The 27,990-nt window shown below is 48.4% G+C and overlaps 1 protein-coding gene across 2 annotated transcripts in view; it reads left to right on the forward strand.

Moving 5' to 3' along the window:
- The window catches only part of LOC105495055 (V-set and immunoglobulin domain containing 10), a 47,632-nt gene that overhangs the window by 4,932 nt on the left and 14,710 nt on the right, over nucleotides 1-27,990 (forward strand). For both annotated transcript variants that reach the window (XM_071070998.1, XM_071070999.1), the window contains exons 2-4: nucleotides 2,765-3,046; nucleotides 23,463-23,765; nucleotides 26,154-26,414. In XM_071070998.1, the coding sequence (XP_070927099.1) occupies nucleotides 2,765-3,046; nucleotides 23,463-23,765; nucleotides 26,154-26,414 (846 nt within the window). The remainder of the gene's footprint in view (nucleotides 1-2,764; nucleotides 3,047-23,462; nucleotides 23,766-26,153; nucleotides 26,415-27,990) is intronic.

Below are 27,990 nucleotides of genomic sequence, written 5' to 3' on the forward strand. Positions count from 1 at the left end.
CCGTTTGCCTGGGAACCCATCCTCACCTTTCCTTGGCTGATTCTACTTGTCCATCAGATCTCAGTTTGGCTTCCTGGGGGAAGTGTTTCCTGACATTTGCCCTAGTTGGACTTAGGAGCCCTTTCTCTGAGGCCTTATCTTGGTGTTTATCACACTGCATTGTAATTGCCAGTTTATTGTCTCTTTTCTTCACTAGACTGTGAACTCTTGGAGGTTTCTGTGTGTTGTGTCCACCATGGGGTTCCCAGTGCCTTGCCCAGTGTGGGCACACAGTCCCTACTGCCAGCCCATTCTTGCGTGCAGCTTCTGAGAGAACTTGAACTCTAGGGCCGTTTGAGATGGGGGGAGAGGGAGAGGCAGAGAGAGCAGCAGGACAGTGGAAGCAAAGCCAAAGCCCTCTTCTTTCTACCCCTTCTGGGTTTCTAGGCAAATAAAGCCACTTGGGTTCTCTATGAATTATTGATCGCCACAGTAATGCTGTGTAAGAAACAACCCCAAAATGACAGTAGTGCTTATTACCCACAGGCCTGGGTGGTTGGTTAGGTGGCTCTGCTGATCCGCCTAGGGATCAATGACTAGCTGAAGGCTGATCTAGAATGGGCCAAGCTGGAGCCATTGAGACAACTTGGGTCTGTACCATGTAGTTTATTTATTTATTTATTTATTTGAGACAGAGTTTCGCTCTTGTCGCCCAGGCTGGAGTGCAATGGCATAATACCAGCTCACTGCAACCTCTGCCTCCTGGGTTCAAGTGATTCCCCTGCCTCAGCCTTCCGAGTAGCTGGATTACAGGTACCTGCCACCACACCCAGCTAAGTTTTTGTATTTTTAGTAGAGATGAGGTTTCACCATGTTGGCCAGGCTGGTCTCAAACTCCTGAGCTCAGGTGATCTGCCTGCCTCGGCCTCCCAAAGTGCTGGGATTACAGGCATGGAGCCTGGCTTTTTGTTGTTGTTTTTTTCTTGTTTTTGAGACAGTCTTGCCCTGTCAACCAGGCTGCAGTGCAGTGGACAATCTTGGCTCACCGTAATCTCTGCCTCCTGGGTTCAAGTGATTCTCGTGCCTCAGCCTCCTGAGTAGCTGGGACTACAGGTGTGCACCACCATGCCTGGCTAATTTTTGCATTTTTAGCAGAGACGAGGTTTCACCATGTTGACCAGGCTAGTCTCAAACTCCTAGCCTCGAGTGAAACCGTCTCCCTCGGCTTCCCAGAGTGCTGGAATTACAGGCATGAGCCACTGCTCCCGGCCTCATTGTAGTTTTGATTTGCATTTCTCTAGTGATTATAGACAAGCACTTTAAAGCCTCTGCTTGTGTCACATTCCCCAACATCCCATTGGCCAAAACAGGTCTCATGGCTGAGTCCTCACTAAGAATGGGATGGCCCCCCCCGCCCGGTGATGTGGGGCATGGATGGTGAGGGGCATGGATGATGGGCAGGCTGGCTGGGCAACTGGGGCTTTGTTTGTTACCTACTACAAGTTCATTATTGTCAGTGACTGGCCAAGAGTCTCAACATACCAGAGGTTCTGTATGTGTTTTTTGTTTGTTTGTTTTTGTTTTGAGACAGTCTCGCTTTGTCACTCAGCCTGGAGTGCAGTGGCACAATCTCGGCTCACTGCAACCTCCGCCTCCAGGGTGAAACAATTCTCCCACCGTAGCTTCCTGAGTAGCTGGGATTACAAGCATGCACCACCACGCCTGGCTGATTTTTGTATTTTTAGTAGAAACGGGGTTTTGCCATGTTGGCCAGGCTGGTCTGGAACTCCTCACCTCAGGAGATCTGCCTGTCTTGTACTCCCAAAGTACTGGGATTACAGGTGTGAGCCGCTATGCCCAGCTGCTCTGTATGTGTTACTGCATCTTAAGAACACATACGGTCAGGTGTGGTGGCTCATGCCTGTAATCCCAGCACTTTGGGAGGCCGAGGCGGGCGGATCAAGCAATTCTCCTGCCTCAGACTCCCAAATAGCTGGGACTACAGGTGCACGCCACCATGCCCAGCTAATTTTTTGTTTTTGTTTTTGTTTTTGAGACAGAGTTTCCCTCTTGTTGCCCAGGTTGGAGTGCAATGGCGCGATCTCAGCTCACCACAACCTCCGCCTCATAGTTTCAAGTGATTTTCCTGCCTCAGCCTCCCTGGTAGCTGGGATTACAGGCATGTGCCACCATGCCCAGCTAATTTTGTATTTTGAGTAGAGGCAGGGTTTCTCCATGTTGGTCAGGCTGGTCTCGAACTCCTGACCTCAGGTGAAACACCCGCCTCAGCCTCCCAAAGTGCTGGGATTACAGGCATGAGGCACCGTGCCCAGCCACAATTTTTTGTATTTTTAATAGAGATGGGGTTTCACCATGTTGGCCAGGATGGTCTCAATGTTTTGACCTTGTGATCTGCCTGCCTTGGTCTCCCAAAGTGCTGGGGGCATGAGCCTGACCTTTCCTGAGGTCAAGAGTTCCAGACCAGCCTGGCCAATGTGGTGGTGAAACCCTGTCTCTACTAAAAATACAAAAATTAGCCGGGCGTGGTGGCACGTGCCTATAATCCTAGCTACTTGCGAGGCTGCCCGAGAGGCGGAGGTTTCAGTCAGCCGAGATCGTGCTATTGCACTCCAGCCTGGGCGACAGAGTGGGATTCCGTCTCAAAAAAAAAAAAAGAACATATACCTGATGAAAAAAAAAAATCCTAATACAGGAGGACTGTCCAAAAAGGGACATTGTTTAGAAATTAAGAAGGGTAGTAACAGCTTGATCTTGCCTTGTACAGGATTGGAGGCTGTTGTCATTGGAGAAGTTCATGAGAATATTACTCTGCACTGTGGCAACATCTCGGGACCGAGGGGCCTGGTGACCTGGTACCGGAACGACTCGGAGCCTGTCTTCCTTCTCTCATCCAACTCTAGCCTCCCACCAGCTGAGCCTCGCTTCTCTCTAGTGGATGCCAGCTCCCTGCACATCAAATCGCTGGGCCTGGGAGATGAGGGGAATTACACCTGCCAGGAGATCCTGAATGTGACTCAGTGGTTCCAAGTGTGGCTGCAGGTGGCCAGTAAGTGGGGCTGGCAGGGACCGGGGCTGGAGAGGTGCTCAGAGCCTTGGAAAGGAGGAGACCATGGTCAGGAATGTGGGTTTTGGGTTCCGATGGCCTGGAATTCTTTCTGGGCCCTGCCACTTGCAAGCTGAGGGACCTCTCACACCTCTATTTCCTCACCTGTAAAATGGGGATAAAAATAATTCCTGTGGCTGGGCGCAGTGGCTCATGCCTATAATCCCAGCACTTTGGGAGGCCAAGGCGGGCGGTCATCACTTGAGGTCAGGAGTTCGAGACCAGCCTGGCCAACATGGTGAAACCCCATCTCTGTTAAAAATACAAAAAATGCCTGCCAGGTGCAGTGGCTCACACCTGTAATCCCAGCACTTTGGGAGGCCGAGGCAGGTGGATCACAAAGTCAAGACATGGAAACCATCCTGGCCAAGATGGTGAAACTCCGTCTCTATTAAAAATACGAAAAATTAGCTGGGCGTGATGGCATGCACCTGTAGTCCTAGCTACTTGGGAGTCTGAGGCAGGAGAATCACTAGAACCCAGGAGGCCTGGAGGTTGCAGTGAGCCGAGGTTACAGTGAGCTGAGATTGCACCACTGTACTCCAGCCTGGCAACAAAACGAGACTCGTCTCAAAACAAAAGAAAACCGCGGGCACAGTGGCTCACGCCTGTAATCTCAGCACTTTGGGAGGCCGAGACGGGCGGATCACAAGGTTAGGAGATCGAGACCATCCTGGCTAACACAGTGAAATCCCGTCTCTACTAAAAAATGCAAAAAAACTAGCCGAGCGAGTTGGCGGGCGCCTGTAGTCCCAGCTACTCAGGAGGCTGAGGTAGGAGAATGGCGTAAACCCGGGAGGCGGAGCTTGCAGTGAGCTGAGATCCGGCCACTGCACTCCAGCCTGGGCGACAGAGCAAGACTCCGTCTCAAAAAAAAAAAAAAAAAAAAGAATACAAAAAATTAGCCAGGCGTGGAGTCCGGCGCCTATAATCCCAGCTACTTGGGAGGCTGAGGCAGGAGAATGGAGTGAACGTGGGAGGTGGAACTTGCAATGAGCCAAGATTGCACCACTGTACTCCAGCCTGGGTGAAAGAGCGAGACTCCGTCTCAAAAAAAAAAAAAAAAAAAAAATCAGCCGGGCATGGTGGTGCATGCCTGTAATCCCTGCTACTTGAGAGGCTGAGGCAGGAGAATCGCTTGAACCTGGGAGGCAGAAGTTGCAGTGAGCCAAGATCATGCCACCACACTCCAGCTTGGGCAACAGAGCGAGACTCTGTCTCAAAAAAATAAAAATAAAAAAATATAAAAAATTCTTACTTCTTAGAATTGCTGTGAAGAATAGATACCAGTTTATAAAGTGCTTTAGGCCAGGCATGGTGGCTCATGCCTGTAATCCCCGCATTTTGGGAGGCTGAGCCGGCAGATCACCTGAGGCCAGGAGTTTAAGACCAGCCTGGCCAACATGGTGAAACCCCATCTCTACTAAAAATACAAAAATTAGCCAGGCGTGATGGTGGGTGCCTCTAATACCAGCTACTCGGGAGGCTGAGGCAAGGGAATCACTTAAACCCGGGTAGTGGAGGTTGCGGAGATCCGAGATCATGCCACTGCGCTCCAGCCTGGGCGACGGAACTAGACTCTGTCTCAGAAAAAAAGAAAAACAAATAAAGTGCTTTAAAAGGCTCCTGGCATATTAATAAGCTTTTATTTTTAGCTTGTTGTTAATATCATCTTTGCTATTAATATCATTTTATTATGTAACAAAGTTACAGTATATCATAATCAAAGCCAGGTGCAGTGGTGTGGGACTGTAGTCCTGGCCACTCAGGATTGCCTGAGTCCCGGAGCTCCAGGCTGCAATGTACCATAATTGCACCTATGAATAGCTACCGCACTTCAGCCTGGGCAACACAGGGAGACCCTGCCTCTAAAAAAAACATACAGAGTCAAGTCAGACTGCCTGAATCCCAATGCAAAGGCTGTCACTGAGTTCTGTGTCACCTTGAGTAAGTAGCTTCATATCTCTGAGCTCCAGTTTTCCTCGTTTCTTAATGGGGAATAATACATTGCCTGCTTTGTCGAGTGTAGTGAGCACTCTTATTTATTTTTATTTTATTTTATTATTATTATTTTTTGAGACATACTCTCACTCTGTTGCCCAAGCTGGAGTGCAGCTGGATGTAATCTCGGCTCACCACAACCCCCGCCTCCCAGGTTCAAGCAATTCGCCTGCCTCAGCCTCCCGAGTAGCTGGGATTACAGGTGCCCGCCACGTCGCCCAGCTAATTTTTGTGTTTTTAGTAGAGATGGGGTTTCACCATGTCGGTCAGGCTGATCTCGAACTCCTGACCTCGTGATGTGCGCACTTCGGCCTCCCGAAATGCTGGAATTACAAGCGTGAGCTACCAAGTCTGGCTATAGCGAGCACTCTTATACTGCGGTGCTAAGTACAGGGCTTGGCACGAGCCACCCTTCCTATTGCACTTTCCCAAAACAGTCTATCATATCTGCTGATATACACGTATGAATTTACAGCAGGCCGGGTGTTGTGGCTCATGCCTGTAATCCCAGCACTTTGGGAGGCTGAGGCGGGAGAATCACTTGAGCCAAGAGTTTGGGACCAGCTTGGTTAACGTAGTGAGACTCCACATTACAAAAAATTATTAAAAAAGGAATTTAGAGTGGGAGATTGTAAACTACAGCCTGCTGTTGTATGGCCTGCAGATTATGAATTTTTTTTTTTTTTTTTTGAGATGGAGTCTCACTCTGTCACCCAGGCTAGAGTGCAGTGGCACGATCTTGGCTCACTATAAGCTCCGCCTCCCAGGTTCACGCCATTCTCCTGCCTCAGCCGCCCAAGTAGCTGGGACTGCAGGTGCCTGCCACCACGCCCAGCTGATTCTTTTTTTTTTTGTATTTTTAGTAGAGACGGGGTTTCATTGTGTCAGCCAGGATGGTCTCAATCTCCTGACCTTGTGATCTGCCCGCCTCGGGCTCCCAAAGTGCTGAGATTACAGGCGTGAGCCACCCTGCCCAGCCAATTGTGAATATTTTTTATATTTTTAAATGATTGAAAAAAAAAGGATATTTGTGACATGAAAATCATATGAAGCCAGGTGCAGTGGGTCACGTCTGTAATCCCAGCACTTTGGGAGGCTGAGGCGGATGGATGACTTGAGCCCAGGAGTTTGAGACCAGCCCTGGCAACATAGTGAGACCCCGTTTCTACAAAAAGTGAAAAAATTAGCTGGGTATGATGGTGTGTGCCTGTAAATCCCGCTACTCAGGAGGCTGAGGTGGGAGGATTGCTTGAGCCCATGGAGGTCGAGGCTGCAGTGAGCTGTGATCATGCCACTGCATTCCAGCCTGGGTGACAGAGCAAGACCCTGTCTCAAAAAAAAAGAAAAGAAAAGAAAAAAAAAACATATGAAATTCAAATGTTGGTGTTCGTAAATCAAGTTTTATTGGAATATAGCCACATTCATTCATTTACATATTATCTCTATCTTTGTTACTAACTATGGCAGAGGTGAGTGGCTGTGACATAGATCCTAGGGCCTTCAAAGCCAAATTTATTTGCTCTCTGGCCCTTAACAGAGAGAGTTTGCTGGTCACTGGATTAGAAGGACATCCATGCTCTAGATTCGGGGCATGTAGTTTAGTAGACATATCCATGGGAGGCCAGGAATGGTGGCTCATGCCCATAATCCTAGCATTTTGAGAGGCTGAGGTGGGATGATTGCTTGAGTCCAGGAGTCTGAGACCAGCCTGGGCAACGTAGTGAGACCCCAGCTCTACAAAAAGTATAGAAAATAGTAATTAGCTGGGCATGGTTTCATGCACCTGTAGTCCCAGCTATTCAGGAGGCTGAGTGGAGAGGATTGCTTGAGCATGGGAGACAGAGGTTGCAGTGTGCCAAGATGGTGCCACTGTACTCCATCCTGGGCTCCAGAGTGAGATCCTGCCTCAAAATAAAAATAATAGGCCAGGTGTGGTGGCTCACGCCTGTAATCCCAGCACTTTGGGAGGCTGAGGCAGGCGGATCACCTGAGGTCAGGAGCTCACGACCAGCCTGGCTAACATGGTGAAACCCCATTTCTACTGAAAATACCAAAAATTAGCCAGGCATGGGGGTGCACACCTGTATTCCCAGCTACTCGGGAGGCTGAGGCAAGAGAATCGCTTGAACCTGGGAGGTGGAGGTTGCAGTGAGCCGAGATTGCACCACTGCACTCCAGCCCAGGCAACAAGAATGAAACTGTCTCAAATAATAATAATAATAAAAAAATAGAGAAATACCCATGTAATCACTTCACTGTTCTGGATCCAAGATTCCTCATTTGTAAAACAAAGAACCTACTAATTCCTTTATTCAGCATAGATTCATTGAGAGCTTGATGCCAGACACTGGTCTGGGCACTGGGCCACAGGTGTGAGCAGCCCAGTGGGGCGGACAGATGAGAAACAAGTTAATGTGATTTTTCTGAAACATTTTAAATTGGGAGGCCACAGGGCAGATTTGGGAAGTAGTGACTTTTTTTTTTTTTTTGGGACAGAGTCTCCCTCTGTCACCCAGGCTGAGGTACGGTGGTGCCACCTTGGCTTACTGCAACCTCTGCCTCCCGGGTTCAAGCGATTCTCACACCTCAGCTACCTGAGTAGCTGGGATTACAGATGTGCACCACCACACCTGGCTATTGTATTTTCTTTCTTTTTTTTTTTTTTTTTTTGAGACGGAGTCTCGCTCTGTCGCCCAGGCTAGAGTGCAGTGGCCGGATCTCACCTCACTGCAAGCTCCGCCTCCCGGGTTCACGCCATTCTCCTGCCTCAGCCTCCCGAGTAGCTGGGACTACAGGCGCCCGCTACCTCGCCCGGCTAGTTTTTTTTGTATTTTTTAGTAGAGACGGGGTTTCACCGTGTTAGCCAGGATGGTCTCGATCTCCTGACCTCGTGATCCGCCCATCTCGGCCTCCCAAAGTGCTGGGATTACAGGCTTGAGCCACCGCGCCTGGCCGGCTATTGTATTTTCAGTAGAGATGGGGTTTCTCCATGTTGGCCAGGCGTGTCTTGAACTCCTGACCTCAAGTGATCCACCTGCTTTGATCCCCCAAAAAGCTGGGATTACAGACATGAACCACTGCACCTGGCCTGGAAATAGTAACATTTAAACTGATTGGTAAATAGGGCTGGGCACAGTGGCTCATGCCTGTAATCCCAGCACTTTGAGGGGCTGAGGTGGGGTGATTGCTTGAGCCCAGGAGATCAAAGCTGCAGTAAACCATGATCATGCCACTGCGCTCCATCCTGGGTGACAGACAGAGACCCTGTCTCTGAAAAAATAAAAGGAGAAGAATTCTGCCAGCTCTCTTTTCAGGCAGAACAAGACAGGTTGAGCTGAGCGTGATGCATTCACAGATAGGGAGAAGGCTGGTGTGGCAGGGGCCTTGTGTATAAGAGGGCAGGCTGTGTGAAATACGGGAGTCCAGGCCAGACTGGGGCCAAGTAGGACCTGTGCTATGGGTTGAATTACGTCCCCCAAAAAGATATGTTGAAATCCTAACCTTTGGTATCTACGAATGTGAGCTTATTTGGAAATAGGGTCTTTGCAGATACAATCAAGTTAAGAGGAGATCATTACGGTGAGCACTAGCCCAGGTTGACTGACATCCTTATTTTTTTATTTTTTATATTTCTGAGACAGAGTCTTACACTGTTGCCCAGGCTGGAGTGCAGTGGCGTAATCTTGGTTCACTGCCACCTCCATCCCCTGTGTTCAAGCGATTCTCCTGCCTCAGCTTCCCAAGTAGCTGGGATTACAGGCTCACACCACCATGCGCGGCCAATTTTTGTATTTTTAGTAGAGAAGGGGTTTCACCATGTTGGCCAGTCTGGTCTTGAACTCCTGACCTCAGGTGATCTGCCTGCCTCAGCCTCCCAAAGTGCTGGGATTACAGGCGTGAGCCACTGTGCCTGGCCAGGAGTTGTGATTTTATTCTGTGTGCAGGAGAAACTCCTGGAGCTTCCCGCAGGGGTGTGGCACCATTTCATTAGCACATGGAAAATGTATGTGTTTGGTATCAAGTAGAGCTGATGAAATAAAATAGGGAAGACAATCGGAGGTATACAAAGTCGGTGACCAGAACCAGGGTGGCGACAGTGGCCTTGGTGAAAATGCACAGGTTTGGAAAATATTTTGGAAGGAGACCAGCAGGACTCGCTGGTGGATCGGAAGTGGAAGATAAAGGAAAGAGAGACCTCCAGGACACCTCTTGGGTTTTGGATGATGTCTAAGGTTTCTGCCAGTTCTCAAAGATTAGGGCATCATCCATCAGGGCAGTGTTTCTGTGTCTGGAGATGCCGTAGATAAATTCCTGGGTGATGCCAGGAATGAAGGGGGTGCATAAAAAATGTCACCCATCTTGGCCCCACTGTTTGTTTCCTACTGTGAGCCCATGGCAACTGCTGGCTGGTCTCCCTCGGTCCTCCTGCCCAAAGTAATTAGTCATCCCTTCCTGTCCATCTCATCAATGAATAACTTTATCTTTTTATTTTCTTTCTTTTTGAGACGGAGTCTCGCTCTGTCGCCCAGGCTGGAGTGCAGTGGCCGGATCTCAGCTCACTGCAAGCTCCGCCTCCCGGGTTTACGCCATTCTCCTGCCTCAGCCTCCCGAGTAGCTGGGATTACAGGCGCCCGCCACGTCGCCCGGCTAGTTTTTTGTATTTTTTAGTAGAGACGGGGTTTCACCGTGTTAGCCAGGATGGTCTTGATCTCCTGACTTCGTGATCCGCCTGTCTCGGCCTCCCAAAGTGCTGGGATTACAGGCTTGAGCCACCGCGCCCGGCCCAATAACTTTATCTTTTATCCACAGTGGAGTAAGGTGACATTGCAACTTTTTGTTTCTTTATCATCACTCTCTTTAGTTTTTTATTTTTTATTTTTTAATTTTTTTGAGACGGGATCTTGCTTTGTTGCCCAGGCTGGAGTGCGGTGGCACTATCTCGGCTCACTGCAAGCTCCACCTCCCAAGTTCATGCCATTCTCCTGCCTCAGCCTCTGGAGTAGCTGGGACTATAGGCGCCCACCACCACGTCTGGCTAATTTTTTGTTTTTTCAGTAGAGACGGAGTTTCACTGTGTTAGCCCGTATGGTCTTGATCTCCTGACCTCGTGATCGGCCCGCCTCAGCCTCCCAAAGTGCTGGGATTACAGGCGTGAGCCACCGCGCCCGGCCACTCTCTTTAGTTTGTGATGACTTGAACGGACACTGATTTGTTAATAATTGGCTAAGTTTATTGGAGGATGGACTAGTTTTGTTATTGCCCTTTAGGGAGATAAAGGCAAGGTCTTGTTACAATGAACGTGAACTTACATTTTTAAAAATGTCGCTGAACTCTTGGCCGGGCGCAGCGGCTCACGCCTGTAATCCCAGCACTTTGGGAGGCTGAGGCGTATGGATCACTTGAGGTCAGGAATTTGAGACCAGCCTGGCCAACATGGTGAAACTCCATCTCTACTAAAAATACAAAACTTAGTCAGGGGTGGTGATGCGCACCTGTGATCCTAGATATTTGGGAGGCTTAGGCACAAGAATCACTTCAACCGGGGAGGTGGAGGTTGCAGTGAGCTGAGATTGCACCACTGCACTCCAGCCTGGGTGACAGAGCAAGACTCTGTCTCAACAAAAAAAAAAAAAAAAAAAAGAAAAGAAATAAAAACGTCATTGAATTCCCGTGGCACTTTGCGCTCCCTCCAGGCAAGTCCTGTGCGTGTCTTCGTTACTGTGCTGTGATTCATAGCGTGGAAATCTCTTCACTTGGAAATACATGGAGTCCTTGACTAATGTACGGCTTGTTTGTGAAAACCAGACACAGATCCCTTTCGGTTCAAACACACCAGAGCCCTCTGGGCTTGGTCTCCTGGCTCTCATCTTAGGAGGTCCCTGGACAAAACACCAGACCCTCCTCTGCCTCAGGGAACCCTGTGTTGCTCCCCCGACAGTGGCCAGCGGGAAGGGCATGATATCTCTGATTGGAGTTGGCCGTCATTTTTGCGTAGATTTGGGAAAATAGATTAGGTTTGATTCAGCCTGTCTTTCTGGGTTGGCAGTGGTATTGTGGAGTGGTCCAGATACCTAGGTTCAAATCCACGTTCTACTAGTTGTCGTCTGTGTGACCTTGGGAAAGTCCCTTGAACTCCAATGTTAGTTTTATTGTCTGTGAAATCGAGGGTAACGGTGGAACGAGTTACAGATTTGTGGTATGCACTAATGAGACAAACTCATGTAGCCCTCAGCACACTTGAATTGGATCCAGTGGTTAAGCCAGTGAGGGGACTCCCATGGGGCAGTCCATCTCAAGTTCTCAACAATCAACCAGTTTCTATCTGGGTCCTTTTTCTTTTTGTTTTTGAGACAGAGTTTCACCCTGTCGCCCAGGCTGGAGTGCAATGGTATAATCTCAGCTCACTGCAGCCTCCGCCTCCCGGGTTCAAGTGATTCTCCTGCCTCAGCCTCCCGAGTAGCTGAGATTACAGGCATGCGCCACCACGCCCGGCTAATTTTTTGTATCTTTAGTAGAGATGAGGTTTCACCATGTTGGCCAGGCTGGTCTCGAACTCCTGACCTCGTGATCTGCCCGCCTTGGCCTCCCAAATTGCTGGGATTATAGACATGAGCCACCGCACCCGGCCTCATCTGGGTCTTTCGAACAGGTCTTGCTGTGGGTTGGGGACTCTGTGTGCCCATATCTTTTCACTGATGTGGTTGCTAGCTGGGTCACATTACCTCCTTCTCTCTCTCTCTCTCTTTTTTTTTTTTTTTTTGAGACAGGATCTCACTCTGTCACCCAGGCTAGCGTGCAGTGGTGTGATTTCGGCTCACAGCAGCCTTGAAATCCTAAGCTCAAGTGATTCTCTTATCTCACCTTCCCGAGTAGCTGGGACTAATGGTGTGTGCCACCACACTCGGCTAACTTTTTAGTTTTTTGTAGAGACAAGGTCTCACTATATTGCCCAGGCTGTTTTTGAACTCCTGGGCTCAAGCAGTCCTCCCTCCTTGGCCTCCCAAAGTGCTGGGCTTACAGATGTGAACCACCTCGCCCAGCCCCCTCCTTCTCTTAAGGAGAACGATTTGGAAACATTCTAATATGGCGTTGGAATCTAGGGGGAACAAGGTATGACAGTTTGTTATCTGCAAGTGGCCTGGGATGTGTGACTGGACAGAGATGCTGTAGAAACATGGAAATGGCAGTAGGGGGTTGCCAGATTTCTCTCTCCTTACCCGCTGGTCCTCTGCTTGTCCATCGGTGGGCATTTGGTGTCTTTGTCTTGTAGGAGGTCAGGTTTTCTGTGGGCCCAGGGCAATTCAACCTCCCTGGAATGGGTACCTGTGGCGTCCATTCATCACTCATCCCACAACAAGAGTGTGCACTGCTCCCTGTTAATCGAAAGGTGAGGTTGAAGGGTCTTGCCATCGGGATTGGAACTCTGCTTCTAAATGTACAGAAATCCCTTGGTCCAGAGCAGTTAAGGGCTGCCAAGGCTGTTTTTCTTTCTTTTCTATTCTTTTCTTTTCTTTCTCTCTTTTTTTTTTTTTCAATTTTTAAATTTAGGCTGGGAGTGGTGGCTCATGCCTGTAATCCCAGTGCTTTGGGAGACCAAGGTGGGCCGATCGCCTGAGGTCAGAAGTTTGAGACTGCCTTGGCCAACATAGTGAAACCCCATCTCTGTTAAAAATACAAAAAAATTATCTGAGTGTGGTAACACACACCTGTAATCCCAGCTACTCTGGAGGCTGAGGTGGGAGAATCACTTGAACCCAGGAAGCGGAGTTTGCAGTGAGCTGAGTTTTCGCCACTGCACTCCAGCCTGGGCGACAGAGTGAGACTCCATCTCAAAAAAATACACAAGTAAATAAATTAATTAATTAAACAAATATTTTTGCAGAGACAGGGCCTCATTATGTTGCTCAGGCTGATCCTGAACTACAGGGTTCAAGCGATCCTCCCGTGTCAGCCTCCCACAGTGCTGAGCTTACAGGCATGCGCCACCTCACCCGGCTACACAGCTGTTTATTTCATCAATTGACCCATCCCTGCGACCTCCAGATTGGAGTGGGTATGATATTGGAACAGCCATGTGTTTACCTGCAGACAGGCTGGTCAGATAGGGAAGGTGCACTTTCTTGGTACACTTTTTTTTGAGACACGGTTTCACTTGGTTACCCACACTGGCATGATCTCAGCTCACGGCAAACTCCGGCTCCTGAGTTCAAGCTATTCTCCTGCCTCAGCCTCCCAAGTAGCTGAGATTACAGGCGCCCACTACCATGCCTGAATAATCTTTGTGTTTTTAGTAGAAACAGGGTTTTGTTTTGCCGTATTGCCCGGGGTGGTCTCGAACTCCTGACCTCAAGTGATCCGCCTGCCTCGACCTTCCAAAGTGCTGGGATTACAGGGTGTGAGCCACTGTGCCCGGCTGACTTTGTGCTTTTTTTTTTTTTTTTTTTTTTGAGATGAAGTTTCGCTCTTGTTGCCCAGACCGAAGTGCAATGGCGCAATCTCAGCTCACTGCAACCTCCGCCTCCCGGGTTCAAGCGATTCTCTTGCCTCGCCTCCCAAGTAGCTGGTATTATACACATGTGCCATCACGCCTGGCTAATTATTTGTATTTTTAGTAAAGACAGGGTTTCACCATGTTGGCCAGGCTGGTCTCAAACTCCTGACCTCAGGTGATCCGCCTGCTTTGGCCTCCCAAAGTATTGGGATTATAGGCGTGAGCCATCGTGCCCAGCCAACTTTGTGTTTTTCTTTTTTTAAAAAAAGATATTGTCTCTTATGTATGCATTTGAGGAGCTGAGATATCAAGAGATAGATCAGCCCATGAAAGACCCCAGTTAGATTTCATGGTACACAGTGCCAGGCTCTCCCTGTGTCTGTTTTTCTTAGGCCAAGCAAGTGTTTAGGGAACAATGGAACCAGCTAGCATGTGAGCAATGAGGAAGCTGGTCTGTGTCGACCTCCAAGAGGCTTAGGATTCAGTTGGGTTTGGGGGATGGGGAGCTCCTCTCTAGCCAGTGATGTGGCCTTCACTCCAAACTTCCAAGAAAGGGAATCTCAGGAAAGATGCATGTTTCCTGGCTGATGGGCCTGTCTGATGTGGACCCACCAGCAGTGCTTTTGTGTGTTGGTGGTGGTGTCACTATGTCTTCTCACAGTGTAGACTCCTAGGGAAGGGGAATGTTGGGTACACCGAAGAAAACTTGTGTGTGCCTGCTCAGAAGGTGGGGTGATTCTTGCCCAAGGATTGATTAATTTGGGTCTTGCCAAGCTTATCTGTTTTTTTTTTTTGTTTGTTCGAGAGGGAGTCTCACTCTGTTGCCCAGGCTGGAGTGTAGTGGCACGATCTCAGCCCCCTGGATTCAAGTGATTCTCTTGCTTCAGCCTCCTGAGTAGCTGGGATTACAGGCACATGCCACCACGCTCAGCTAATTTTTGTATTTTTAGTAGAGATAGGGTTTCACCATGTTGGCCAGGCTGGTCTCCAACTCCTGACCTCAAGTGATCCACCCACCTCAGCCTCCCACAGCGCTGGGATTCCAGGCGTGAGCCACCATGCCCGGCCTGCCAAGCTTATCTGTGGCAGAGATTGGTGCTTACAGGAGCCTGCAGATCTCTGGGATGGGCTCTGAGTGGCAGTCACTAGGGAGATCAAGAGGCAGTGGGTTGTTGATTTTGCCTGTAAAGGTGATATCACAGTCTTTAAGTTTTCCCACAGACCTCATCCTATTGGAGAAGTACACATTAACTGATTAGCACAGACTGTGGGGTGCATTATGAAGTCATTTTCTTTTTTTTTTTTTTTTGAGACGGAGTCTTGCTCTGTGGCCCAGGCTGGGGTGCAGTGGCCGGATCTCAGCTCACTGCAAGCTCTGCCTCCCGGGTTTACGCCATTCTCCTGCCTCAGCCTCCTGAGTAGCTGGGACTACAGGTGCCCGCTGCCTCGCCCGGCTAGTTTTTTGTATTTTTTAGTAGAGATGGGGTTTCACTGCGTTAGCCAGGATGGTCTTGATCTCCTGACCTTATGATCCGCCCATCTCGGCCTCCCAAAGTGCTGGGATTACAGGCTTGAGCCACCACGCCCAGCCTGAAGTCATTTTCAAATAAGATTGCTGGTCTGAAGAGTAAATGGCTGAAGATAAGGTAACTTTTCCTGTTAGCAAGGAACTCAAGATACTGAGATGTAAATGAACCTTTTGCAGCTCTTGACTGGCCAACCTATATTTGTGGTGGGTAAGAAAAGAAGTGAAGGCCGGGCGCGGTGGCTCACGCCTGTAATCCCCGCACTTTGGGAGGCCGAGACGGGTGGATCACGAGGTCAGGAGATCGAGATCATCCTGGCTGACACGGTGAAACCCCGTCTCTACTAAAAATACAAAAAATGAGCCGGGCGTGGTGGCGGCGCCTGTAGTCCCAGCTACTGGGGAGGCTGAGGCAGGAGAATGGCGTGAACCCGGGAGGCGGAGCTTGCAGTGAGCCGAGATCCGGCCACTGCACTCCAGCCTGGGCGACAGAGCGAGACTCCGTCTCAAAAAAAAAAAAAAAAAAAAAAGAAAAGAAAAGAAGTGAATTCTGATGTCAAAGAGGACAGCAGAGAACAGGAAGGCAGCAGCCGTAGATTGTTCTAGAACGGGATTCGGCAAAGCTTTTCCTTTCCTTTTTTTCTTGAGATAGGGAGGGTCTCATTGTGTCACCCAGGCTGGAGTGTACTGGCGCAATCACAGCTTACTGCAACCTCCACCTCCTGGGCTGAAGTGAGCCTCCCACTTCAGCCTCCCAAATAGCTGGGACTACCTGCCTGCACCACCACACCCGGCTAATTCTTTGGTGTTTTTTGAGATGGGGTTTTGCCATGTTGTCCAGGCTGGTCTCGAACTCCTGGACTCATGTGATCTTCTGCCTCAGCTTCCCAAAATGCTAGGATTACAGGCGTGAGCCACCGTGCCTGGCCAGCAAAACTTAAAAAAATTTTTTTGGCCGGGTGTGATGGCTCATACTTGTAATCCCAGCACTTTGGGAGGCCAAGGTGAGTGGATCGTTTGAACCCAGGAGTTCAAGACCAGCCTGGGCAACGTGGCAAAATCCTGTCTTTACTAAAAATACAAAAATTAGCTGGGTGTGGTGGAATACGCCTGTAGTCCCAGCTGCTGGCGGGACCTGAGGCAGGAGGATCACCTGAGCCTTGGGAGGCTGAGGCTGCAGTGAGCCGTGATCAGGTCACTGCTCTCCAGCCTGGGTGACAGAATGAGACCTTATCTCAAAAAATAAAAAATTAAAAAATTAAAAATAAATTTTCTTTTTAATTAATTATTTTATTTTTTATTTTTGTTTATTTAGTTTTTGAGATGGAGTCTACTGCTGTCGCCCAGGCTAGAATACAGTGGCATGATCTTGGCCCACTGCAACCTCTGCCTCCCAGGTTCAAGTGATTCTCCTGCCTCAGCCTCTGGAGTAACTAGGACTACGGGCATGTGCCACCACACCCAGCAAATTTTTGAATTTTTAGTAGAGATGGGGTTTCACCATGTTGGCCAGGCTAGTCTTGAACTCCTGACCTCAATAAAATAAATATTATTTATTTTGGGTCTTGCCCAAAATTGGGTCTTGCCAAGCTTATCTGTTTTTGTTTGTTTGTTTGTTTGTTTGAGATGGAGTCTCACTCTCTTGCCCAGGCTGGAGTGCAGTGGCGCGATCTCAGCTCACTGGATTCAAGTGATTCTCTTGCTTCAGCCTCCTGAGTAGCTGGGATTACAGGCATGTGCCACCACGCCCAGCTAATTTTTGTATTTTTAGTAAAGACTAAATATATAGTCTTTATATATTACAAACTATATACTAAATATATAGTCTTTATATATTATAAAAAATATATATTATATATAAATAATATAATATTTAAATATATTTTATATCAATAAAATAATATAATATGTAGTATATAAGTATATATTTACATATAACTAATATAATATTTTATATGAAATATGTAATTTATATATTTGTATACATAAAATACTAATTGATAACTTTTTTGCAGTACAGATCTGTTAATGAGAAGAATGGAATTCCTTTTTCGGGGAGAATACTATTTCACTTAATTGGGATTCACAGGTAGTGTTCTCTCATCAGATTGATCAAAAGTGCTCATCATTAAAATCCATCATTAGCTCTTGGGTTATACAAAACAGATGGTGGGCTACCATTTGCCGACCCCTGTGCTAGAATCAATCTACAAGTATATGCTGATAACAATATCAGATAACACTTGCTGAATATTGACCAGGCTAAGTGCCCTGCTTATATTACCTTATTGGATCCTTCAATAACCCAGTGATATAAGTCATTAGCACTCTTTTCATTTTGTAGGAAGGACAGTGGAGGCTGAGGTGTGAGAATCACTTGAACCTGGGAGGGGGAGGTTGCAAAGAGCCAAGACTGCACCATCGCACTCCAGCCTGGGCGACAAAGCGAGACTCCATTTCAAAAAAAACACAAAAGCCTCAAACCCCAGGGGTTTAGAGATGAGCTATTAATTTTGAACACTGAACAATTCGGGAGTCCCCTTTAGGCTTTCTCATTTGCTGGTTTTTCTTTTTAAATTTTGAATTCTTCTACCTGTTTCCTTCTCATTCAGTCCCTGTACACCAGCTCCATTTCTTGCTGAGAACTGTGCTTGGCAAAAATCTCTTCCAGCTGGTGTCTGGGGGTCCACACTGTCCATGCCGGGTGACTGGGACCCCTCTGGGGCTGCAGTGTGAAAGACACAGACTTGTCCGAGCTGAGACAGTACCTGGCGTTGGCTGCCAGTACCCTGGACGTGCCCAGTGCTTGATTGGCGTGCCAACTGTTGGTGTGCCTGGAGATCTGCTGATCCGCATACCTAACCAACTAGCCAGCAATGGTGAATGGGACATTTGAGCACCTCCCGAACCTTGATCTGAGTTTTCCCCTGGAGGCAACGTGATTCCAACAGATCCCTGAAACTGTTAGGAGCCAGCTGCAACTTCATGAGAACATTGTCCTTTGAAACCCATGATTTCTATAGTTATACAATGGGTTTGGACATAGGCAGAGGAGGTCTATCTGCGAAAGCTGTTTCCTCCCACAAAATAATTTTTTTTTTTTTTTTGAGACGGACTCTTACTCTGTTGCCCAGGATGGAGTGCAGTGGCATGATCTCGGCTCGCCACAACCTCCGCCTCTCGGGTTAAAGCAATTCTCCTTCTCAGTCTCCCGAGTAACTGGGACTACAGGTGCATGCCACCGTGCCTGGCTAATTTTTGTGTTTTTAGTAGAGATGGGGGTTTCACTGTGTTGGCCAGGCTGGTCTCGAACTCCCAACCTTGTGGTCCGCCCACCTTGGCCTCCCAAAGTGATGGGATTACATGTGTGAGCCACCACGCCCAGCCAATAATTTTTTTTTTTTTTTTTTTTGAGACCAAGTTTCACTTTTGTTGCTCAGGCTAGAGTGCAATGGCACAATCTCGGCTCACCACAACCTCTGCCTCCTGGTTTCAAGCAATTCTTCTGCCTCAGCCTTCCGAGTAGCTGAGATTTCAGGCATGCACCACCACGCCTGGCTAATTTTGTATTTTTAGTAGAGATGGGGTTTCACCATGTTGGTCAGTCTGGTCTTGAGAACTCCCAACCTCAGGTGATTTGTGCGCCTCAGCCTCCCAAAGTGCTGGGATTACACGTGTGAGCCACCACGCCCGGCTGCAAATAATTTTTGTTGCTGGCCTATTTCTGTTCAAAAATCTGCAGCCATAGATTTATTCTTTTGGTTAAACATTGTGCTTCCTGGATTTATTTTTATTTTAATTTTTTTTTAGTTTAGTTTTTGAGACAGGGTCTCGCTCCATGGCCCAGGCTGGAGTCCAGTGGTGCAATATCAGCTCATGACAACATCGGCCTCTCAGGTTCAAGGAAACCTCCTGCCTCAGCCTGCCGAGTAGCTGGGATTACAAGTGCCCGCCACCAGGCCCAGCTAATTTTTGTATTTTTGGTAGAGATGGGTTTTCGCCGTGTTGCTGAGGCTGGTCTCGTACTCCTGACCCCAGGTGATCCACCTGCCTTGGCCTCCCAAGTTGCTGGGATTACAGGCGTGAGCCAGCATGCCTGGCCTACTTTTATTTTTTTTAAAGAGGAAGTCTCTGGGAGAGGTAGGACACTGAATTACTTAAGGATAAACAGCTGTTAGGTACAGTCTTTTAAAAAATGTTTAATTGGTCCAGGTGCAGTGGCTCACATCTGTAATCCCACCACTTTGGGAGGCTGAGGTGAGAGAATTGCTTGATCCCAGGGATTTGAGACCAGCCAGGGCAACATAGCGAGATCCTATCTCTATAAAAAATTTTAAAATTAGCTGGTGTGCTGTTGCGTGCTTGTAGTCCCACCTACTCGAGAGGCTAAGATGGGAGGATTGCTTAAGCCTGAGAGTTTGAGGCCACAGTGAGCTGTGATTGTGTCACTGCACTCCGGCCTGGGTGAAAGAGGGAGACCCTATCTCAAATACATAAATACGTAATTTTAAAAAGTAACAAAAACTAAAATAGAAACGTTTGAATTGACAAGTAATAATTATATATTTTTTGGGAGGAGATATATTCTTCAAGGGGATGCAGAATCTTAGAGGTCCTGGGTACCAACAGTGGAAGGCATTTCAGGGGACAAGAAGGAAGTTCAGAAATGTGAAGAGAAGACTGGGCACGGTGGCTCATGCCCATAATCCCATCACTTTGGGAGGCTGAGATGGGCAGATCATTTGAGGTCAAGAGTTCGAGACCAGCCTGGCCAACATGGTAAAACTCCGTCTCTACTGAAAATACAAAAATTAGCCAGGTGTGGTGGCGGGCGCCTGGAGTCCCAGCTACTCCACTTGGGAGGCTGAGGCAGGAGAATGGCTTGAACCCGGGAGGCGGAGGTTGCGGTGATCTGAGATAGCCCCACCGCACTCCAGCCTGGACAGCAAGAGTGAAACTCTGTCTCATTAAAAAAAAAAAAAAAAAAGGAAACGTGAAAAGAACTGAGATGAGGCCTAACAATTCATCAGGTGTTTCCAACATGCCCGCACTGTTCCCAGTGCCTCACTGCACCCACTCGTGTAGTTGTCACCGCAACCCCAGGAAGTGGTAACTGTCATCACCCCATTTTATAGATGAGGACATGGAGGCTGAGGAGGGTAATTTGGCCAAGGTCAGACTAGTTCATTGCTTGCTTTTTTTTTTTTTTTGAGACAGTCTCACTCTGTCGTCCAGGCTGTAGTGCAGTGGCGTGATCTCAGGTCACTGCAGTCTCCCCCTCCTGGGTTCAAGCAATTCCCCTGCCTCAGTCTCCCGAGTAGCTGGGATTACAGGCACGTGCCACCACACCCGGCTAGTTTTTGTATTTGTAGTAGAGATAAGGTTTCACCGTGTTTGACAGGCTGGTCTCAAACTCGTGACCTAAGGTGACCCACCCACCTCAACCTCCCACAGTGCTGGGATTACAGGCATGAGACACTGCATCCAGCCCCGTTTCTTTTTTTTTTTTTTTTTTTGAGACGGAGTCTCGCTCTGTCGCCCAGGCTGGAGTGCAGTGGCCGGATCTTGGCTCACTACAAGCTCTGCCTCCCGGGTTCATGCCATTCTCCTTCCTCAGCCTCCCGAGTAGCTGGGACTACAGGCGCCCACCACCACGCTCAGCTAATTTTTTTGTATTTTTAGTAGAGACGGGGTTTTACCGTGTTAGCCAGGATGGTCTCGATCTCCTGACCTTGTGATCTGTCCGTCTCAGCCTCCCAAAGTGCTGGGATTACAGGCGTGAGACACCGCGCCCGGCCTCCGGCCCCGTTTCTTGCTTTTTAGTGTGATATTGTGCTGGGGGTCCCCAAGGTTTGACGATCTGCTAAGAGGACTCACAGGACTCAGCACGTAGGATGATTTATTCCAGCAAAAGGATACAAAACAAAACCTGCAAAGGGAAGAGGCGCATGGGAATAAACCCAGGGTAATCAGGCGCAAGTTTCCAAGTTTTCTCCTAGCGGAGTCACATGGGATACACTGAAATCTTCCAGAAATGAGTTGTGGCTACGCACATCGAATGTCTACTAGGGAAACTCATTGGAGACTCAGTGCTCAAGGTTTTTTGTTGGGGATTCATCATGTGGGCACCTTCTGCCTTGCAGTTACTGAATTCCTGACTCCTAGAAGGAAAACAGGTGTTCAGTTTAAACCACTTTTTTTTTTTTTTTTTTGAGACAGAGTTTTGCTTTTGTTGCCCAGGCTGGAGTGCAATGGTACGATCTCGGCTCACTGCACCCTCCACCTCCTGGGTTCAAGCGATTCTTCTGCCTCAGCCTCCTGAGTAGCTGGGATTACAGGTGTCCACTACCATGCCTGGCTAATTTTTTGCATTTTTAGTAGAAACGGGGTTTCACCATGTTGGCCAGGGTGGTCTCGAACTCCTGACCTCAGGTGATCCACCCACCTGGCCTCCCAAAGTGCTGGGATTCCAGGCATGAGCCACTATACTAGGCCCAGTTTAAACCAGATTGTTTGCATAGTTTAGGCACAGCAAGCCACTCTTCTCAGTTCTAGGAATGATGGGAATTCTCCTGAAATCCAAGTTCCCGGATAGCAGCCAATGGCCGGCCTTGCAAGCAGGCCTTTCTAGGAAAGCCAGAGTCCCAGGACTGCTGTGTTAATTCTTCGCTGCACAGATACACTTTCCATTCTGTAGCGTTTTGTTTTGTTTTGAGACAAGGTCTCACTCTGTCACCCAGGCTGGAGTGCAGGGGCAAGATCATGGCTCACTGCAACCTCAACCTTCCAGGCCAAAGCCAGATTCCCACCTCGGCCTCCTGAGTAGCTGGGACTATAGGCACGTGATACCACACCTGGTTATTTATTTATTTATTTATTTATTTATTATTTTGAGACGAAGTCTCACTCTCTTGCCCAGGCTGGAGTGTAGTTATGCGATCTTGGCTCACTGCAACCTCTGTCTCCCAAGTTCAAGCAATTCTGCCTCAGCCTCCCAAGCAGCTGGGATTACAGGTGTGTGCCACCACACCCAACTAATTTTGGTATTTTTTGTAGCGACACGGTTTAGTCATGTTGACCAGGCTGGTCTTGAACTCCTGACCTCAAGTGATTTGCCTGCCTCAGCCTCCGAAAGTGCTGGGAATTCAGGAATGAGCCACTGTGCCGGCATTAATTTTTAAATTTTTTGTGGAGATTGGGTCTAGCTATGTTTCCTAGGTTGGTCTGGAACTCCTGGCCTCAAGTGATCCTCCTACCTCAGCCTCCCAAAATGCTAGGATTACAGGCATGAGTTACTGTACCTAGCCCTTGCAGTGTTGGGTTTGTTTTTTTTTTCTGTTTTTTGAGACGGAGTCTTTCTCTGTTGCTTAGGCTAGAGTGCAGTGGCGCAATCTCGGCTCACTGCAACATCCACCTTCCAGGTTCAAGTGATTCTCCTGCCTCAGCCTCCCTAGTAGCTGGGATTACAGGCATGCGCGACCACGCCCAGATGATTTTTGTATTTTTAGTAGAGACAGGGTTTTGTCATGTTGACCAGGCTGGTGTTGAACTCCTGACCTCAAGTGGTCCACCTCCCTCGGCCTCCTAAAGTGCTGGGAATTCAGGCATGAGCCACCATGCCAGCCCTAATTTTTATTTTTTTATAGAAATGGGGTCTTACTATGTTTTCCAGGTTGGTCTGGAAGTCCTGGCCTCAAGTGATCCTCCTACCTCAGCCTCCCAAAGTGCTAGGATTATAGGCATAAGCTACTGTGTCTAGCCCTTACAGTTTTTTTTTTTTTTTTTTTTAAGGAGCAATATATACTTTTGCTGTTCTGTAAAGATTTATGCCCCTAATAAAATCTCACATAGTCACCCAGGATTAAATGAAATAATGTATCAGGACACTTGGCATAGCATTTGTCACATAGTATTAGATACCGTACTCTTCATTGGCTGTTTCCTGTTCGTTTATATATTAGAGTTGGTAAGGCAATCGAATGAACTCTTTTTTTTTGAGACGGAATCTCCCTCTGTCGCCTGCCCAGGCTGGAGTGCAATGGCACGATCTCGGCTCACTGCAACCTCTGCCTCTTGGTTTCAAGCGATTCTGCTGCCTCTTGCCTCCTGAGTAGCTGGGATTACAGGTGTGCGCCACCATGCCCAGCTAATTTTGTTTTAATGTTTTAGTAGAGACGGGGTTTCACCATGTTGGTCAGCCTTGTCTCGAACTCCAGACCTCGTGATCCGCCCGCTTCGGCCTCCCAGAGTGCTGGGATTACAGGCGTGAGCCACCGCGCCCAGTGACAATCAAATGAACTCTTACATAATTAATGCCATCCTATTTCCTCTGTCATTCCCAGGCGGCCCCTATCAGATTGAGGTCCACATCGCAGCCACCGGTACACTCCCCAATGGCACCCTCTACGCAGCCAGGGGCTCCGGGGTGGACTTCAGTTGCAACAGCAGCTCCAGGCCACCACCCTTGGTTGAATGGTGGTTCCAGGCCCTGAATTCCAGCAGTGAGTCCTTCGGCCACAATCTGACAGTCAACTCTTTCTCGCTGTTACTGATGTCGCCACGCCTCCAAGGGAACTACACCTGTTTGGCCTTGAATCTGCTCAGCAAGAGACATCGAAAGGTGACCACCGAGCTCCTGGTCTACTGTGCGTAAGCAGCACTGCTCTGCCCTACTTCTTCCCCTTAACCCTTTATGAACTTACGAACTGCACGTTTGTGCCTCTCTCATTTGTCTTTTTTTTTTTTTTTTTTTTTGAGATGGAGTTTCGCTCTTGTTGCCTAGGCTGGAGTGCAAAGGTGTGATCTCACCTCACTGCGATCTCCACCTCATGGGTTCAAACGATTCTCCTGCCTCAGCCTCCCGAGGTAGCCGGGATTACAGGCATGCCCCACCACACCTGGCTAATTTTGTGTTTTCAGTAGAGACGGGGTTTCTTCATGTTGATCAGGCAACATTCTTCATGTTGATCTGATCATGTTGATCAGATCACCCAACCTCAGGTGATCTGCCTGCCTTGGCCTCCCAAAGTGCTGGGATTACAGGCGTGAGCCACTGTGCCCGGCCTCCTGTTTGTCCTTAAAGGCATGCCTGCTACATGGTTCTTCTGAACATATATCTGTGGCTCCCCCAATACACACACCCGGGGCTGCTACACTCAGGGAGGGAATAATCCCTTCTAGAAGCTTGCTGCTATGCAGGGGTGCAGGAGAGTGCTTGGGAGCCATGGAAGGACACTAATGCATTCTTTTTTTTCTTTCCCCTAAATTGAGGTGAAAGTACATAGGATTAACCATTTAACAACATACAATTGAATGGGTGCAATGGCTCACGCCTGTAATCCCAGCTACTTAGGAGGCTGAGGCAGGTGAATCACTTGAACTTGGGACACAGAAGTTGCAGTGAGCCGAGATTGTGCCACTGCACTTCAGCCTGGGCAACAGGGTGAGACTCTGTCTCAAAAAAAAGTAAAAAGAAAAATGTATAATTCAGTGGTATTCAGTGCTTTTATGCAACCATCACCTGTGTCAGGTTTCAAAACATTTTCTTCTTTTTTTTTTTTTTTGAGACCGAGTCTCGTTCTGTCGCCCAGGCTGGAGTGCAGTGGCGCGATCTCTGCTCACTGCAGCCTGCACCTTCCGGATTCAAGCCATTCAGTTCTCCCACCTCAGCCTCCAGAGCAGCTGGGACCACAGGCATGTGCTACCATACCCGACTAATTTTTGTATTTTTGGTAGAGACAGGGTCTCCCCATGTTGCCCAGGCTAATCTCAAACTCCTGAGCTCAAGTGATCTGCTCACCTCAGCCTCCTAAAGTATTGGGATTACTGGTGTGAGCCACCACAGCTGGCCCTCCAAAGCATTTTTGTCATCCCAAATGGAAATCCTGTACCCAATAAGCAATCACCCTCATTCCCTCTTTTCCCCAGACCTGGACAACCCCCAATCTGCATTCTGTCCCTGTGGGTTGGCCTGTTCTGGACACTTCATATGAATGGATCATGCAATGTGGGGCTTTTTGTGTCTGACTTCTTTCACCTGTCGTCATGTTTTTGAGGTTCATCTATGTTGAGGCATGTATCAGTAATGCATTCCTTTTAATGGCTGAATAATAGTCCATTCCTTGCATGGATGGACCACAATTTATGTGTTCATCTATCCATCTATATACATTCTTTTTGTGGACCCAGTGTGACTGTCACAGGCACCAGGCCCTCTAGCACTGTTGTGAACAAGTGGTCCATGAACCTTTATCTCAGGGGTGGAAACACCAACCAAACACTCCCATACACAAATATCTTGGACAAAAACCACTGTAGAAATGCAGAGTGGAGCTGGGCGTGGTAGTCATGTCTGTAATCTCAGCACTTTGGGAGGCTGAGGCAGGTGGATCATCTGAGGCCAGCCAGGAGTTCAGACCATCCTGGCCAACATGGCAAAACCCTGTCTGTATTAAAAAAAAAAAAATAGATTAAAAAATAAATAAGAAATGCAAAGGCGAGGCTGGGCACGGTGGCTCACGCCTGTAATCCCAACACTTTGGAAGGCTGAGGCAGGTGGATCACCTGAAGTCAGGAGTTCAAGAACAGCTTGACCAACATGGCAAAACCCTGTCTCTACTAAAAATACAAATATTAGCGGGGCACAGTGGCGCATGCCTGTAATCCCAGCTACTTGGGAGGCTGAGGCAGGAGAATTGCTTGAACCTGGGAGGCAGAGGTTGCAGTGAGCCGAGATCATGCCACTGCACTCCAGCCTGGGCGACAAGAGTGAAACTCTGTCTCAAAAAAAAAAAAAAAAAAAAAGAAAGAAAGAAATACAAAGGCGAATGAGACCCAGGTCCTCAGAGATTTAACACCCAACAGAGGAAACCTGAGTGTTGTCAGGCATGAATTTGTGCTAGGAGCTATTGGACACTGACACTAACGGGGGTTGATATCTCTCTGAGACCCTGGTTCTGCCATCCTTAGAGTCAGCCAAGTGGCTGATCCTAGAGTCTGTGATTCAGCCCATGCTCTCCTCTGGTGTTTTGCAGACCCCCCTCCATCAGCTCCCCAGTGCTGGGCACAGATGGCATCAGGATCGTTCATGCTGCAGCTCACCTGTCGCTGGGATGGGGGATACCCTGACCCTGACTTCCTGTGGATAGAAGAGCCAGGAGGTGTAATCGTGGGCAAGTCAAAGCTGGGGGTGGAAATGCTGAGCGAGTCCCAGCTGTCGGATGGCAAGAAGTTCAAGTGTGTTACAAGCCACATAGTCGGGCCAGAGTCGGGCGCCAGCTGCGTGGTGCAGATCAGTGAGTCTGTTTTGCTTTGTCTTGGGGTTGGGAGTTCACCTGCCTTCCTTTCTCCTGGGAGAAGCATTTGAGAGTTCTTCTGAGGAAGAAATCCCAGGATGTCAGAGTGGACTGAATTCCTTCCCTTTCTTCCTTTCTTTTTCTTTGTGTTTCATTCCTTTCAAACTTTAGAGATGCTTCGCTCAAGCTTCTTCGTTCTAGTCCAAGCTATTTTCCGCTTGACAAATACTAATTGGGCACGTGCTATGTGCCAGGTACAGTTTCTACGTGCTGAGGGTGGAGCAGTGAACAAGACAGATGAGGTTCATCATCTTTTGTGTCTGTCCATTTACTGTTGCTGTAAAGGAATACCTGAGGCTGGGTAGTTTATAAAGAAAATTGTTTGTTTGTTTGTTTGTTTTTGTTTTTTTGAGACAGAGTCTTGCTCTGTTGCCCAGACTGGAGTGCGGTGGCACAATCTTGACTCACTGCAACCTCCATCTCCCAGGTTCAAGTGATTCTCCTGCCTCAGCCACCTGAGTAGCTGGGACTAAAGGCATGCACCACCATGCCTGGCTAATTTTTGTATTTTTAGTAGAAATGGGGTTTCATCATGTTGGCCAGGCTAGTCTCGAACTCCTGACCTCAAGTGATCCACCTGCCTCAGCCTCCTAAAGTGCTGGGATTGCAGGTGTGAGCCACTGGGCCTCGCCGAAAATTAGTTCATTTGCTCATAGTTTCATAGGCTGTGCAAGAAACATGGCACCAGCATCTGCTTGGCTTCTGGTGAGAGCATCAGGCCGCTACTGCTCATGACAGAAGGAAAAGGGGAGCCAGCTTGTGCAGAGATCCATAGTGAGAGAGGAACCAAGAGAGAAGGGAGGTGCCAGGCTCTTTTTAACAACCAGTGCTTGCTGGGCGCAGTAGCTCACACCTGTAATCTTAGCACTTTGGGAGGCCAAGGCTGGTAGATCACTTGAGGTCAGGAGTCTGAGACCAGCCTGGCCACATCATGAAACCCCATCTCTACTAAAAATACAAAAATTAATCAGGCGTGGTGGTGCGTGCCTGTAGTCCCAGCTACTCGGGAGGCTGAGGCAGGAGAATTGCTTGAAACCAGGAAGCGGAGGTTACAGTGAACAAGATTGTGCCACTGCACTCCAGCCTGGGTGACAGAGTGAGATGCCATCTCAAAAAAAAAAAAAAAAAAAAAAAAAACAACCAGCACTAATATTAGATTGGTGCAAAAGTAACTGTGGTTTTGCCATTGAAAGTAATGACAGGCTGGGCATGGTGGCTCATGCCTGTAATCCCAGCACCTTGCGAGGCCGAAGCGGGCGGATCATGAGGTCAGGAGATCGAGACTATCCTGTCCAACACAGTGAAACCCTGTCTCTACTAAAAATACAAAAAAAAAAAAAAAAAAAAAAAAAAAAAAAGGCGTGGTGGCAGGTGCCTGTAGTCCCAGCTACTCAGGAGGCTGAGGCAGGAGAATGGCATGAACCCAGGAGGCAGAGCTTTCAGTGAGCCAAGATCACGCCACTGCACCCCAGCCTGGGCGACAGAGCAAGACTCCATCTCAAAAAAATAAAAGGAA

The sequence above is a fragment of the Macaca nemestrina genome, chromosome 10 (genome assembly GCF_043159975.1).
Source record: "Macaca nemestrina isolate mMacNem1 chromosome 10, mMacNem.hap1, whole genome shotgun sequence".
NCBI lineage: Eukaryota > Metazoa > Chordata > Mammalia > Primates > Cercopithecidae > Macaca > Macaca nemestrina.